The following is a 15060-nucleotide window of genomic DNA, read 5'->3' as shown; positions in this document are numbered from 1 at the left end:
TGACAGGGAGGAGAGAAAAATAAATCAAACTCCAGGAATCCAACCACCCCCCAAATGGTGATAATACTGACTGGTCACAGCATTTTATATTTTTGCAGCTTTATTTCAATTTTTTAAACTATACTGTAATGGGGTTAGTTCATAAATATACTTCTATGCGTCAGCTCTATAATATGCTTCACTTACTTTTCAGTATTTACACGATGATCACTCATGAATATCTACTTTGAGGTACTAATCACAATATTAAAACTAGCCAATACAACATGATTTTTACCCGGCAGACGGCCGTCACCCCCCCAACCCAACCCTTTCACTTTCCAGCTTCGTTCACCACACAAGATTCCTTGTTACGTAGTAAACAAAAATGTATAATGGTTCAAATGCAATAATTCTATTATACATCCTAAAAAGCCCCCCACCCCCCAAAAACAAACATATTCCTTAAATTTTGGTTTCAAAACATGTCAGATTTTACTTTTTGTACTCTTCCTATTTCCAATATGAGAACTAAAGGGGGAAAAAAAGGCCTCATCATTACTTTCCATTTCTTTATAGAAGTTACATCTCTTGTTCCAAAGGACATAAAGAAATTATAAGAGAAAAAAGCTAATTTTATAATTCTGGCATCTGTTGACAGTTCAGGCTCATCACAGGAGTTTGAACATGGACCAAACCAGCACAGTATTCTAACAATGGACTCGTATCCTCAAAATATATAACAACTTCAAATAAAAATACAAAAATGAAATGAATAGATAAACTCCACCCACTCTTGAGTTTAATCTTTGGGAAACTTAAGTACTTAATTCAGAGTAGTGTTTTAACAATTTCTTAGTACAGCAGGTCTGACAAACGGCAACTTCCACGCAATCTTCTCCGCGTCCACTAGATGGCCCCAAACACCCGAGAGCTGATTCCCCTCAGCTTCTTCTGGCAGATAAATAGGGTTATGCTTGCTGCGCTAAATGTTTAAGTCTAGTCAGCTAAATAACTACTATGTACATCTGATGACCATTAGAATGGAGAAGCCATTACAATACAAAGCCAAAATGGTTCATCTGTTTTTTTTCTTCTTATAAAAAGAGATGAAAGAAAACCACGGTTGTGCCACATTTTCAAACCTACTTTCACATCTTCAGGACTTACAGTAGTTTAAGCACATGATCATAGATGATCCTTGTTTCTTTTCTCCCGTTTGTCACTGGATTAAATGTTAACCTTTAAATGAAGCCGCATGATGTGAGACTACATAGCTTTTTTTGTTTTTCCTCCTCACTGACATTTGTACCATTTTCTGCTCTAAGCTACACGGCTACCTCTCCTTCGCAGGCGAGAAAGTTCATAACTCAAAATCCACGTCAGCTGTTTCCAACATTGAAGCAGAGTTCTGTTGCAGCTACTGGCTTTTCAGCGGCTAGCGTTAACCCTGATAGCCAGCTTTGTTTCTCGACTGGCCGAAACAGCCTGAGAGGCACTGTTAAGGAAAATGAAAAGAAACAAGAAGAGGATTGGGAGGAGAAGAAAAGTATCCTGTTTTTGTCTCATCTGAGGATGCAGACAACATGTGTGAAGCAAAAAGGCCCAAATACACCAGAAACAGCTGTTTCGTGGAAAAACGAGACCGTAAAAAGGGCCAACAACAATGAAGTGTGTAAGTGAGTTGCGCGGAGAGGAAGGAGGTACACAAGTGGAGTATAGAAGGAGCTGTACATTAAACTTTGCATAGTACAAGTTTGTCTTTTGTGCTTTAGACGCCATGTTGATGACTCATCTGTCTGTACAGAGGTTGTAATGCCCTGTCCGTTAACAGTAGCACCGTGTGATGTTCGTACATCGCCCAAACTGATGTGGAGAGTGGCTGCAGCTGATGATATGCTCTGAGAAAAAACATATTTGCATCTCCTGTTACCATAAACGAATTGGCAGCCCTTTAGGTATGGCGGGCGCACTTGTGTCTCTGCCTGTGAGTCCGGTGCCCGGGTCGGTGTAAAGCAGACACCGTGTTGTGCAGCAACACAAACAGGAAGGCACGTGTCACGATGAACCCCAGTCAGGAGGCTGGTATGCTCTTTCAGACCTGGGCGGAGCCTCGGTGGTGATGCGGCAGCAGGATGGGCGGGGTTATTGCTTTGAGGGCGTTGCCCGGGCAGCTGAGGCTGCTGTGTCCGCGGTTGAGCAGCAGGGCGGCGGGCGGCTCGGGCCGCGGCGGGATGAACACGGGGCACGAGCGGGTGCGGGCGTGGCTCTTGTGCCCGCCGGCGTGGCAGATGAGGTCGCTGACGGTGCCCAGCGGAGGCAGGTGCTGGCGCCAGTGCTCCGCCCGCGCCTCCTTGTGCTTGATGGAGTACCAGGTGAGGAAGATGAAGACGAAGCCTACGAACTTCAGGCTGGCCGCCAGGCCGAAGTAGACGAAGCGGAACGAGGTAACGTCGTACTCCCAGCAGGAGCCGTGCACGCCGCAGTCCTGCTGCCACAGCATGCAGGTGGTGTCAATCACAGCACCGAAGTAGATGGGCGTGGGGATGTAGGCTGGAGAAGCAGACACAGCCAGTGATTAATGACTTTGAATCTGGTCAACAAAGCCCTCTGTTTGTCTGCACACCGGCCCACAGCTGGTTCAGAGTGGGCCGTGTTGAGGGTGGAAACATGCCAAACTCCAGCTCTGGAAAACCTCTTTTCCCACATGTGCACACAATTTTCAAATTTAGGAGTAATACCCATTTAAGTGTTTGTAATTCTCACAATTTGAAGTAAACGAAGCAAAAAAAATGACTCATTATTTCCATATCCACTCTGGGACCAGTCGTTTATGCTGCTGCTTCTCAGTCAAATCTAATCAAACAGCAACGCCAACCGGATGCTTCAGCTTTTTAAAAACAAAAACTTTAAAAATATTCAAAAAAGGGACATACCGGTAATTGCAAAACTTGATTGATTTAGAAGTGCATAAAGGAAGAATATGAAATCTTTCCCTTGTTGCTTCCAATGTGAAATCCTGCAGTACCTATTACCTACCACTAAGTGGCGCCGTCTATCTTCACATTGATCAGAAGTCAGAGACTCCAACATAATTAGTCAACCGCAACATTGTTAACTAAAGAGATCATGAGTAATCCAATAGCTGTATGGATATAAATATAATAAAGTGGGCAGGTGGGGGGGTACAGCTGCACATAATGACCTTTAGGAGTTCAGATTCTTACATTCTTATTCTTCTGTTAATTTAATGATTGCAGAAATGCAGATTCTCCCGCTGGGCACTCTCGCACCTTTGTACAGCTATTCATAAAACAAGACGTGGCAGTTTTATTCTCACATGGCAATGCCGAGCTGATCAGAGGCGTGTTATGGCAAACTTGCTCACCCTGAGGGGCTTAAAAAAAAAAAAAATCTATCAACACACAAGGTCACAAAAGTTCACTGCAGCGCTGCATTCCTGCTGTTTATAAAGTTGTGGGCTGTTGTTAACCTGGAGAATAAAAGAGCAGCTCGACTGTGTGTTGTGTGCTGACTCTTTGAACTGTTGAGGAGGCTCTATACAGGTTACTTACTGACATGAATTATAAATGCATCATATTTTTCTAACCGACTCCTGATGTGCTTTCTGAGGCTAGGAATACTGCAGGAGGGGTTCTGAAATGTAATTATCTTGCACATACCGAGAGTTCGGAGCAAAACGAACTGCATCCCAAGAGCAAAAGGCCTCTCTTGTTCATCAACAGACCTGAGGAAAGAGAAATACAACAGTATGAACGTGATGCACTGCAGTGAGACGAAGCCTGAGAGTGAAGGGGAAACTTACCTGAGGGTGACGATGATGGCGGAGGGCTGGGCACATGCAGTGATGAGTGTGACAATGAAGAGGAAGATGAGGAAGGGAATGAGCGTGTTGCAGGTGCGGTCGCATTTCCCCGACGTGGCATAGCCGTTCTCATTCAGGTACGTTTTGACAATGACCAGCTGGAGCTGGTTGACCTGGCCGCCGGAGGACGGGGTGATGACCTGTCTGCTCTGCACGCAGCCACAGTCCGTGTAGTTCCTGATCTGTGAGCAAAACACACAAGATACACCCTTTTCCAAATCACAAAGCACATACAGTTATGCAGAAGGTAGTAGCCCCTCGTTAATAGTGGCTACGAGGTGGTTTTGAAATGTAGTGTAGTGAGCATTAAGGTCAAACATCTTCACTAATGTCTCGTTTGTCCATAGACGTCTCGTGTTTTGTTCAGATACAGTTTTGTGAATCTTCCATGTTCCTTTTTAGACAAATGTGACTTTATTAACAAACCACCCTTTTTAAGCTTTCTATTAATTGTGTAAATCCATCATCAACTTAATTTAATTTACTGAAACATCCAGTCCTCGGAAGGATACTTTCTTGAATTTTGCACTCGAAATTGTTGGAAATGGTTTTGTAACTCTTTTTGGTCTGATGTGCAGCAACATCTGTTTTCTTTATAACACACCAGAAAGCTCCAGACCAACATACTGACTAACTAACATTTTAGCACTTTCAAAATGATTCTTTTCCCTCTTCAACTTCATTTTTCATTCAATAAAAACCACAGATAAAAAGCCTTTTATGTCTTATTCACTTGCATTTATCTACTACTGACCAGCTATGATCAGGTATGCTTTGATTAATCTTTATCATAAGCAGGGCTGCACATAACTATTTTGATCTGGTGCTCAGAGGAGCCCCTGGATATGTGACTTGGGCCTCCAAAAACGCGGTGACCCGTCTCGCCGGATCGATAAAAGAGGGATGCAGGAATAAGTTATAGGCGAAACGATATTTATTCACTTATAAAGATGAATTAACAAATTATGGTGCGTGTTAGTCTGTAGAGTCAGTATAAAAGTTACAGTTTTTATCGGCCAGATTGGGATGCTCACGGCATATTTTGCACCTAGGGTTGCCAACTTTCAGAATTAGAAATAAAGGACGCCCCGATTTCAGCAGCGCAGGAGCCAAAAAAAAGCCCCAAAACTTCTAAACTGCATAAAAATGTGTTTATTTTATATGAAAAAACGTGTTCTTTAATAGCATTGAACTTGCATGACTGTACAGACAACCAACCATATAGCAGCTGAAATAGCCTCCTATGCTATGTATGTCCACATCAGCCAAGGTGTAGAATATTGCTACAGGTGAAGAATATGGTGTAAAAGTTAATTTATTTCAATAATTCAACTAGAATATGGTGTAAAAGTTAATTTATTTCAATAATCAACTAGAATATGGTGTAAAAGTTAATTTATTTCAATAATTAAACTATAATATGGTGTAAAAGTTAATCTATTTCAATAATTCAACTTAAAAGGTGAAACTAATATATTACCTAGTCTTATTACATGCAAAGCAAGATATGTTGAACCTTTATTTGTTATAATTTTGATGATGGAATTGTTTATTGATTTCATAAATTAATTTATTTTTTATTTGGGGTTTTCATAAACTTTGAGCCATAATCAGAGAGCAGCGTCTTGCTGGTGCAAGAAACTGCTGCACGCCGTGACGGACACTGGCTGATTTATGGTTCCGCGTTGCACCAACGCAGAGCTTACGGGGTAGGATACGCGGGAACGCGTCGTACGGTACGCGTCGCCGCGTAACATCATGCAGCCACTTCTCGGCGAACACATGTTTTCTGTTCGGGTAGTGGTTCAGTTTGGCATCTCTTTGTAGTTGGTGGGGGTGGAACGCCAAAATAATTACTTAATGGCGCTTGCTTCTTGGACATTTTGACGAGACGTGTCGGGGTTTGTTCAGTAAAGCTGATCCTTACCTCTCTTCCTGCCCAACCGTGGAGGAGGAGTAAGGACGCGCTGTGATTGGCCATTACCAACTTTGAGTGGCAGTTCTGGGGAAAAGCTCTCCCAATAGATTTTTTAATATTAGTATTCTGGTCCGGCCACAACCAATAATATGAGCCCCAGCTGTTGGTACGCAAAAGCGCTTCGCAGCACAAGATTGACAGCGCACTGAGGATTTTGACGGCGCATGCGCTCTGGCGGCCCACTTATGTGCAGCCCTGATCATAAGATTAAAAGAGAGGGTATTAATTGTGACATATGACGTACGTGTACGTGCACGTGATAAAGTGGGTGACCTGGACGAAGAGCCTCAACATTTATTTTCCTCATATTGCCGTCGTTTCCAATCTGACATTGAGGAGGACGTACGCACAACAAGCCTCTGGGCATCAACAACGATTTATGCATCGTTTAACGTTCTTAAAAATCTTAAAAGCACGGTATGAACATGTATTAGACAGGAAAACCAAAGGAAGTGTGAGTGTGGGAAGTGTTCAGTTGCGGTTTCGTTGCCCTCACCCCAGTGCTGTCATTGCCCACAGTGTTGCATCCAGCCAGGCAGGGGTTGAAGTAGGTGATGCCGTCGGAGCCGCAGACCGGAGCGTACTCGTGGATCCTGCAGCCACAGTTCACATTGCAACTGCCCGTCAGGTTCCTGTGGGTCATGGTGAGTGTTGGACTGCAGAGACACGGTGGGGAAATGATTGTCAAAAGCAGGAATGAATCAGATCCATTTAAACAAGACATGACAAGATACTGAAAGTTTAACACACAACAGTACACTTCACTGAATGGGCTTCCTTAACATTTTGGAGTGCTGCTTTCTTTTTAATTTGCAAGCAGTAGTGCTGAATCAGCAAAGTCAGAGGGATGGGACTGTGTGGGAGAGTCTGCTTGTTTCATAAACATTCATTTATCAAGGTTAGTCTCAGCATTTTTTTTTCCCCAAGTGTGGGCCAGCTGAAGTAGCACCATACCGTTTAACAGCAGAGAAACAAGTTCAATCTGACGCATTTGAAGCCACATGTTCCAACAAACTGAACGCTTCATGCTGCCTACGTGTCATCCGATGCACGCTGCAACGCACACAAGGCTGGAAATGCTTTCTCTGTTGAGCTGTGATGCATCTCAACCGTGAAACCGAAAGCACTTCACATAACAAGAGGCTTCTAATCTTCCTAAGAACATGTACAATTGTCTTAAAATCCCAGTATTAATCGCCGGCTCATAATCCCTTTAACCGGCTCCGTCCTTGTCCTGCACTGGCCTGTTGTGATAACAGAGGGCCAGAGACGGGAGGCTGCGGGGGAGCCACCTCTGCTGGCTCTCTGGGTACTGTGGGAACAGTTGCCCTGAGCCAGACAGGACTTTGGCTTCATCTGCACCAGGAGCGGTGAAGCGGAGCTGCGTTTTCTCTGGAAAGCTCTTCCCTGAACCCAGCGGAAAAGATTCAGACGGACCCTAAAAACAACAACCACCAGTGTGTTTTCTTCATGTAAAAACATGATTGCTTTTGTCATTGCTTATTACGCTGATTTTTATACATGAACAATATTTATTCATGACAAGTATTTGAAGCATGAAGTATGAACATTGTAGGGCTGGGCGATATATCGAGATTTTAATATATATCGATATATTTTCAAACACGATATATTTTCAAACACGATATGGTACGAGACAATATCGATTTAAAAAAAAAAAAAAAAAAAAAAATCTTTTTTTTTTTTTTTTACATTTTTTTTTTAATGATTTTGATATAGCTTATTTTGTGACAAATTGACTTGAATGTTTTTTTTGGAGATTTGCACAAATGTTTTGTTATTTGCACAACTGTCAACCTCAGTGGAAAAGTCTGCCTGTTACTGTCTACATTGTATTAATTGCACAGTGTATTTTAATTTAATTGTTATGCAGGAAAGGGATATTTGTTTTATTTTATTCAAGAAGCATTTTTATTCTATATATGCAGGCAGTTTATTTTTATTTCATTTGTTTTATACATTTTGATATTGTGGAGACCTGTTAATAAAGGAACCTGTGTGACATTTGGCACGAGGCTTTGTATTAAAACTGACATTTTTTTTAAGGGTTTGCCTCAGAAAAAAATGAAGCTAACAGAGATGCTATGCTATAATGCTTTGGGGGAAACCCCAATTAAGGCACAGAAAAAATATCGAGATATATATCGAGTATCGCCATTTAGCTAGAAAATATCGAGATATGACTTTTGGTCCATATCGCCCAGCCCTAGAACATTGTATAAAAGCCATTGAAAAAGAGGAGAAAGTCTCTTCTGCAGGTTCTTCCACCAGTGGGCTGTTGAAAACATCTGCATTTTTATATCAGCCATCACTGCTGATGCACATTTCAGCTTTTCCTGCCATAACAGTGGTCACAATCCTGACCCTGGAGTGTGTGACATGGAGAGGCGGCTGTGTATTTGTATTAATGTAAAATGGCATGATTCCCACTCAGCCTGCGGGCTTGTAGCACTCCCTGCACGTGACCTTTTCCCGGCCAAATCCCAGCCTTCCCTGAGCCCTACAGATGTTGTGTCACTGCTTGCAGGCAACACAACGACGATGACAGCGAGCCAAGAGAGTGAGTGGCTTAATCTGCTTTAACGCCACAGACACTGGACAAGAAGAATGGCGGCAAATCTGCCGACAAGTTCAGGGGTTTGCCAGGTCTTTAAACACAGACAACGGAGGCGTATACTTTTAATTAAGCACACCATCCCAAGAGACAGTCGTGCAACCGTGATGCAGTGTTTAAGAACATTGCATATCCTGATATGCCTCTTGGCCGGGTCCTTCTTTATCAAACTTTAGAACCGCGTCTAGACTATAGCACGGAGGAATGGGGAGGTTACGGCTTAACATTCCTCATGCGGGTGCCGCCCGCCACTAGTGACCAGAGCTAACCATAACGAGGCACCCCACTAACTCCGTCTTTTTGACCGCTTGACATTCAAACTGAAACACTGTAATTATTTAATTAAAGCTTGAACTGTGTTCAACTTGCTATGCAAGTATTTACTGACTCAACAGATCATCTGTTATTGTTTTGAGGGTAAAATGTTTTCCCATTCTTGCTTGAGTTCTGAGTCTCTTTTGGCATATTTTTCTGATTTCATAATGCACCAACTGCTTTCACTGGAGGACAAGTCTGGATTTGGGAGCCTGGAGCCTTTTACTACACAGCCATGCTGTTGTGTACATTGCCGGGCTGAAATTATCAATGCCTTGGTTGATAAAGATGTCATCTGGATGGCAGCATATGCTGTATAAATTACTCCCGATAGATGGTGCCTTCACTTTCCATGTGTCATGTTTCCTTAAAAAAATTAACATATGGATATACAAAATGTCAAATTACCTGGTAGAAGTGTATGTGCGGTATGTTTCTCTGTTGGCATCCAGCTCTGTGGGCAGACCCCTTGCTTTTGCTCACATTTGGACATTTGGGATGTTTATGGCGTTCAACAACTGAGCAGATTTATGGGTGTGAGGACTAGAATAAAAACCTACCTATTAGTTCAAATTGTTGCCTCCTGCAACCTGTTATTAGTGCAGACAAACTGTTGGTACCCATGTGTTCGTGTGGAGGTTCGCTGAGGTTTGGGTACTCATTTGCATTCTAGGACATAAACATTTTATTTGTCCAATTTAAGTGTTTTTAATGTATTTGGCAACAATCTGTCCCTATATTTTTAAACACTATTAATACTTTAACCACTCAAGTTTTGATTGATCAGACCACAAGACAGCTTCTCCACTACTTTTCACTCCTTTTAAAACGAGATCAGGCTCTAAGAAAGCCCTGCTCTCCTCTCAGAAGACAAATGTCATTTCTGTACCTTGTTGAAATATATTTGTCTTTGGATCTTATTTTTGGTTGAATTTATGCATGCAGAGATGCATTTTGTAATTGGCAATGACTTTTGCAGTGATTTCCAGGACAGAACCATGAATCTTCTCATCCTCCACCCCGCCCAAGAGTTTTTCGGGCCCATCCCGAGTATCTAACCAACAGCAGGGGTCCGTTCTGGCCCAGTAGAGGCTCCCAAAAGCCTGTTATTATCATCTCACAACCATGTATCTTGTGCACACAGATTTCTCCTATGGAAATGCTTTTAAGTCATATTGGTTGCTTCAAACTCAAGACGATAATGAATGTTCCTCAAAAGTCACTCAGACATTCAGATTCAACGTTTGAGATGTTCCCTTTTTACCATTTTCAATTAAAATTTACAAGCTGAACATCTTCAGTTTCCTTGAAAAAGCTTAAATAGAATTCCCTACGTGACTGTTTTCCACAAACGGTAAGACGGGAGGGAAAGCTACGGTGCATGTGTGACAAGAAGTCAGATTGCTGGGTCTTTTGTGTTACCCAAGGTCAGTGTTGCGGCTGATGTGCTCGTGTGCCGACAAGCGCCGCGTTTTCTGCCTGCAGGGTGGAGACACCGGATGACTGGCTGTTAATTCTGCAGCTGGTTGCTGATGTGGTGTTGAGCAGCAGCTTCAGAAATAGAGGTGGCAAAGTGATTCGCCAGAGCCACGAGAGCAGATGCCAGCGTTGCTAATTAATCACTCTCACTCTCACACATGGGGATGATGGGAATGGAGGCAGCATCCTGAGCTCACACGCCGTCTCAAATACACCTTATGCAACCTTTTCACAAAATTATTCATACTGTGTATTTCACAAAAGACCTAAGAGGTGCTCGGGGGTCTCCAACGTGCTGTGGTTCTTGTACTGCAATTACATAGTAGTGGATGGTTTTTGGATTTGTTTGAGAATGGGATTAGTGTTTGTGCATTCGTTCTCACCCGTTGGTGTAAGGTATATTGATGCCTCCTAGATTGATGCTCTCGCAGCCCACTATGAAGAGCGTGGAAAAGCAGAGCAGAGACACGCCGCTGCAGATCATGGCCAGCTTGGCCGACTCTCTTGCCCCGAGCTTTAGTTTCTTGATGATGTAGCCCCCCAGAACGATGCCAACCCCGGCGCTGGGCACGATGATCAGACCTGTGAGACAACAGAGCAGCAAATTGATGATGAGCCACATAAAAACAAACCAATAAAGCCAGTGTAACGGAACACTGACTTCATTACTGTGAAGCAAGAATGAATAAGTCTAATAAACCTCTGAACTTGACCATGTGAGTTTCTATTATATACAATATTGTGAGCATTTTGTATGAAATGGATGCTTAAAAAAGAAATCTGAATGTGACTTCCTCCATTGCTGAGAATAAATGAGTCCATAAAAAGAAAGAGACCAAAATAGGCTTTGCAAGTATCAGTGTGACCAGGCCACGCTGCGAGTTATCGGTGAGTCATTTCAGGATTTGACATGTGCGCTCCGTCCACTAAAGACAGTAAAAGTGACAGCATGAGAAAAGGCAATGCCACTAGCGGACTGGACTGAGTGTTAAGTGTGATGCAGGACTTATGGCCCGGGGCGGCTGCACATGGCAGCCCTCGAGATTGGCCACGGGCTCTTACATCCGAGTAATGAGCAAGATGGGGTCAGTCAGTGGGGGCGGAGGCTCGTCAGAGAGCATAAGCAGAGAAGTGATAACAGTATTCATAAAAAGGAAGAAGTGGTCCTGCTTCTGCCTGTATCTGTATGTCATGTCTGTGTGTGTGTGTGTGTGTGTGAAAAACCGAGGGAAAGGCAGCAGCAGATAAAGACGGAACCTGCTGCGTGAAGGCCAGGGAGCAGATTACAGCGTATCATCTTGTAAGTGCATGTTTCCATGCTAAAATCATGTGCTTTCTCACAGATTAAACATCTGCACAGTAAAACCAGATATCATACTCAGTAACGTGCATTACAGCATGCACAAGCACACTAACATTATTCAGCAGTGCATAAACGATTGAAGCATTTCATCTGGATTAATAGTTTTGCTGAATTTAATGTGAAGGACTTTCTTTTGATCTAATAAATGCGTGTGGGTGCATTAAGCCCTTTTTAGACATAAGATATGTAACATTCACGGCTTCCTCGTTCTGCTTAAGTGACTGCCTCGTTTCACACATTGGTTACTTTTCTGTGAACACTCATTGCACAAAACTCTGAAAACCTCTCTTTAGTTGCAGTTCTCCGTTGACAAGATATTTTTTGAAATAAACGCAATAATAATCATATCAAAAACAAAGCGCAGTTCAACTGGGAGCACATGAAAATACTGATAAAAATTACACATAGAGCAAAAAAGAAAACGTGTTTCCCTAGTTTATTTGATGCAAGCGCTCGGAAAAAAAAAAAAAAAAAAGATTTGGTGGTGGAGCTTCTTAGTGCGTACAAACATGGGGATGGACAGTTCAAAACAGCGATCAGCTGATCAGAAGCCTCTCTGCAACGTTGTGTGTCTGTTCATGTGACTGCAGCCGTGTAGTCTTGTCCCGAGCCAAAAGTGACACGCATCACACTACCGGGACCAACCTACTTTGATCACTGCCACAAAAATCAGCAGGGTCATTCAGATACGATGACACAGGTACGTTTATATAGATGACTGTTGCATTTTTTTTTACATATAAAAAGGACACAGGAGGAAACAATAGAGAACAAATAGCAGCAACAACTCACATAATAAAGATTCAGCAAGTTTGGTAATACACGGGACTTCTAGATATTGGAGCTATATGTTTAATTTTCTTCAGTAAATAATTATTTTTACATCTTAGTCATGTGGCTACTGCGAATTCAAGATGCACATTTCTTCACTTGATGACCAGAAAAGCCCTCCTTACACTGCACACAGAAGACTTCCTGAGCTCTTTAGACCAGGCGCGTTGCAAATACAGTTTAACAATATCAAATCTTTCCATTCGCTTTAGCATTTTGCTGAACTGGCACCATCATGAACAGTGAAGGCCAAATGCTAATATTTCAGTGGATAAGCCACAGCAAACAGTAAAGTGCATTTGAGGTTGACTCATTAATGACATGGGAAGTTATCAGATCCAATATGTTACATTTTTTCCGATCGCCCCAGCAGCTGGGGCAAGAACTTTAAGTCATCTCTTACTTACACTAATTCTAACTTCATTTTTTTTTAACTATTTATGGGCCCAAGATATAAGCGTACATTACTAACATTGCACCTCAGTATGATAAACTTGTCAACAAGGGTTTACTCAGAGAGACATTGCAAGTCTCTTTGAGTGGTTCACATTACACGTTTAATCAAAAGTCATCACGTTGCAACTCATTTAAAAAAAGAAATTAAAAACAAGGTCATACAATCCAACACTGTCATCTAGGTTATTATGGACATCAGCCAACATTAAAATCAAGTATAGACACTAACACCGCTCATCTTACTACAATGAAATGCTTTACTGAGAAAACCCACAACTTCTTGGCATCGTCAATTTCAGTTACTTCCAGCCTATCTTCATATTATTGCAGATTAGTCAATCATTCCCCTGCCCTCGCATAAGTTTAGTGTTACTTTATAGCATTATTTTATAATTTGTTGTAAGTAGTAACAATAATTTTGATACACTAAAGTTGGTTATATTTAATACTGAATGAATTAAACCAGGCAGACATTATGTAAATCAATATAAAATGTCTATAAAGTGTATTAAAAAGGTTAATACTAAAAAAACAACAACATAAAACTAGAAAATAAAAACAAGAACAGAACATAGAACAGATGTCAAAGGGGGACAGAGTGAAAAAGGCACATCTACATCTACATACATTTTGATGCTTGAAGTGACCATCAACTCTAAAATTGCAATAAAACACAACCAGTCACTCCGTCTGTGGCCACCTCTTTCTGAAAATATGTAAATAAGTCCACTGTTATAACATCCAAATCTTAAAATGCAAATTTTAATAACATCCCAGATGCAGATCAGAGAGAAATTAAGAATTGCAAGCAGCGATGAACTGGCCCTCGCACGTGCAATTTTCATCAATAAAGGTCAAGGACTCAAAACTAAGTCCGATGACACCACCCATGACTCTTTATGTCAAACCATTCAAAAGTTATTACAGAAAGTAGGAACTATCAAATATGGACCAATCAGATGAAGGGGAGGCGTGCTTTTTGGCATCTAGTGTCACCACGGTAACGCTTTTGACTGAGAAAAGTAATGCCCATCATCCCAGGATCGAGACGCACATTTTGATGTATAACACACCTGGGTGCACGTTACGGTTCGGGCCGCATTAACGGCCGAAGAAATGGCATAAATTGCGCCAAAATTACATGATTAATTCAAAATGGCCGACTTCCTGTTCGGTTTCGGCCATGGCACCAAGAGACTTTTCTTTAAGTTGCGACATGATACAGGTGTGTACCGATTTTCGTGCATGTACGTCAAACCGTATCGTGGGGCTTGAGGCACGAAGTTTTCTAGGGGGCGCTGTTGTGCTGTTGTGGGCGTGGCCATTTTGCCACGCCCATTAATGCAAACCATTAAATATGAAATTTTTTGCCAGGCTTGGCTTGCGTGCAAAATTTGGTGACTTTTTGGGCACGTTTAGGGGGGCAAAAAGGCCGTCATTTCATCGGAAAAAAAATAAAAACGAGGAAAATAAAAACGAGAACTCCTACAGATACAATAGGGCCTTCGCACTGTAAGTGCTCGGGCCCTAATTATCTGGTCTCCAACAAACTTTTTGTTATATCGTCCTGCATGTGCAGAAGAGGGTGGAGAGCTGAGATGCTCAACCGTCTAAAACTGCCTGCCATGGACGGAGTAGTAAAGACATGGTTTAAAAAGGGGGCTTTTGATGGCATCAAGTGATTAAATTTAACCAATACATGCCACAGAAATTATATCAATACCTTTGGAGATTTAAACCCTGCTTAAGAACCGCTTAACACAGATCTCTAAATACCACTTATGAAACTGGGCTCTCAAACGTCTTTTGTTGTTTATTTAGGTAACCCTAAATAACATTTTCATAAAACAGCGATAAGATTTGATAAAATTATATCAAACAGAGGTTTTATCAGTCTCACCAAATAATATTGACAGAGTTTATTTCAATCAGCAGAGAAATGTCAGATTCTGTCAGTCCACCTGGTTCCCCCAGGAACACAGCACTCCCTTCAACAGGAGCACCGTCTTCTCCTCCTCGTCTCCAACCACCGTCACATCCTAGTAACAAGGCAGCGTTTGGGTAGTCATGGCAACTGCACCACCCGTTCGCCCCTTAGCCTTTGTATCCTGGCAACAGGCAGATGAGATGAGGCAATG

General features: G+C 42.1%; 1 protein-coding gene across 1 annotated transcript in view; it reads right to left on the bottom strand.

Annotated features, from left to right (window-relative positions):
- Nucleotides 1–1511: 1511 nt before the first annotated feature.
- The window catches only part of LOC133423206 (solute carrier organic anion transporter family member 5A1), a 50209-nt gene continuing 36660 nt past the window's right edge, over nt 1512–15060 (bottom strand). The window contains exons 6-10 of the mRNA XM_061713362.1: nt 10656–10854; nt 6340–6499; nt 3806–4047; nt 3663–3727; nt 1512–2532 (exon numbers count right to left, since the gene is read on the bottom strand). Coding sequence (XP_061569346.1) covers nt 2075–2532; nt 3663–3727; nt 3806–4047; nt 6340–6499; nt 10656–10854 — 1124 coding nt within the window. The 3' untranslated portion in view covers nt 1512–2074. The remainder of the gene's footprint in view (nt 2533–3662; nt 3728–3805; nt 4048–6339; nt 6500–10655; nt 10855–15060) is intronic.

This window comes from Cololabis saira, chromosome 22 (genome assembly GCF_033807715.1).
Source record: "Cololabis saira isolate AMF1-May2022 chromosome 22, fColSai1.1, whole genome shotgun sequence".
Taxonomy (NCBI): domain Eukaryota; kingdom Metazoa; phylum Chordata; class Actinopteri; order Beloniformes; family Belonidae; genus Cololabis; species Cololabis saira.
The sequence above is the reverse complement of the archived record's forward strand: the minus strand, read 5'-3'. Positions and strand labels throughout refer to the sequence as shown.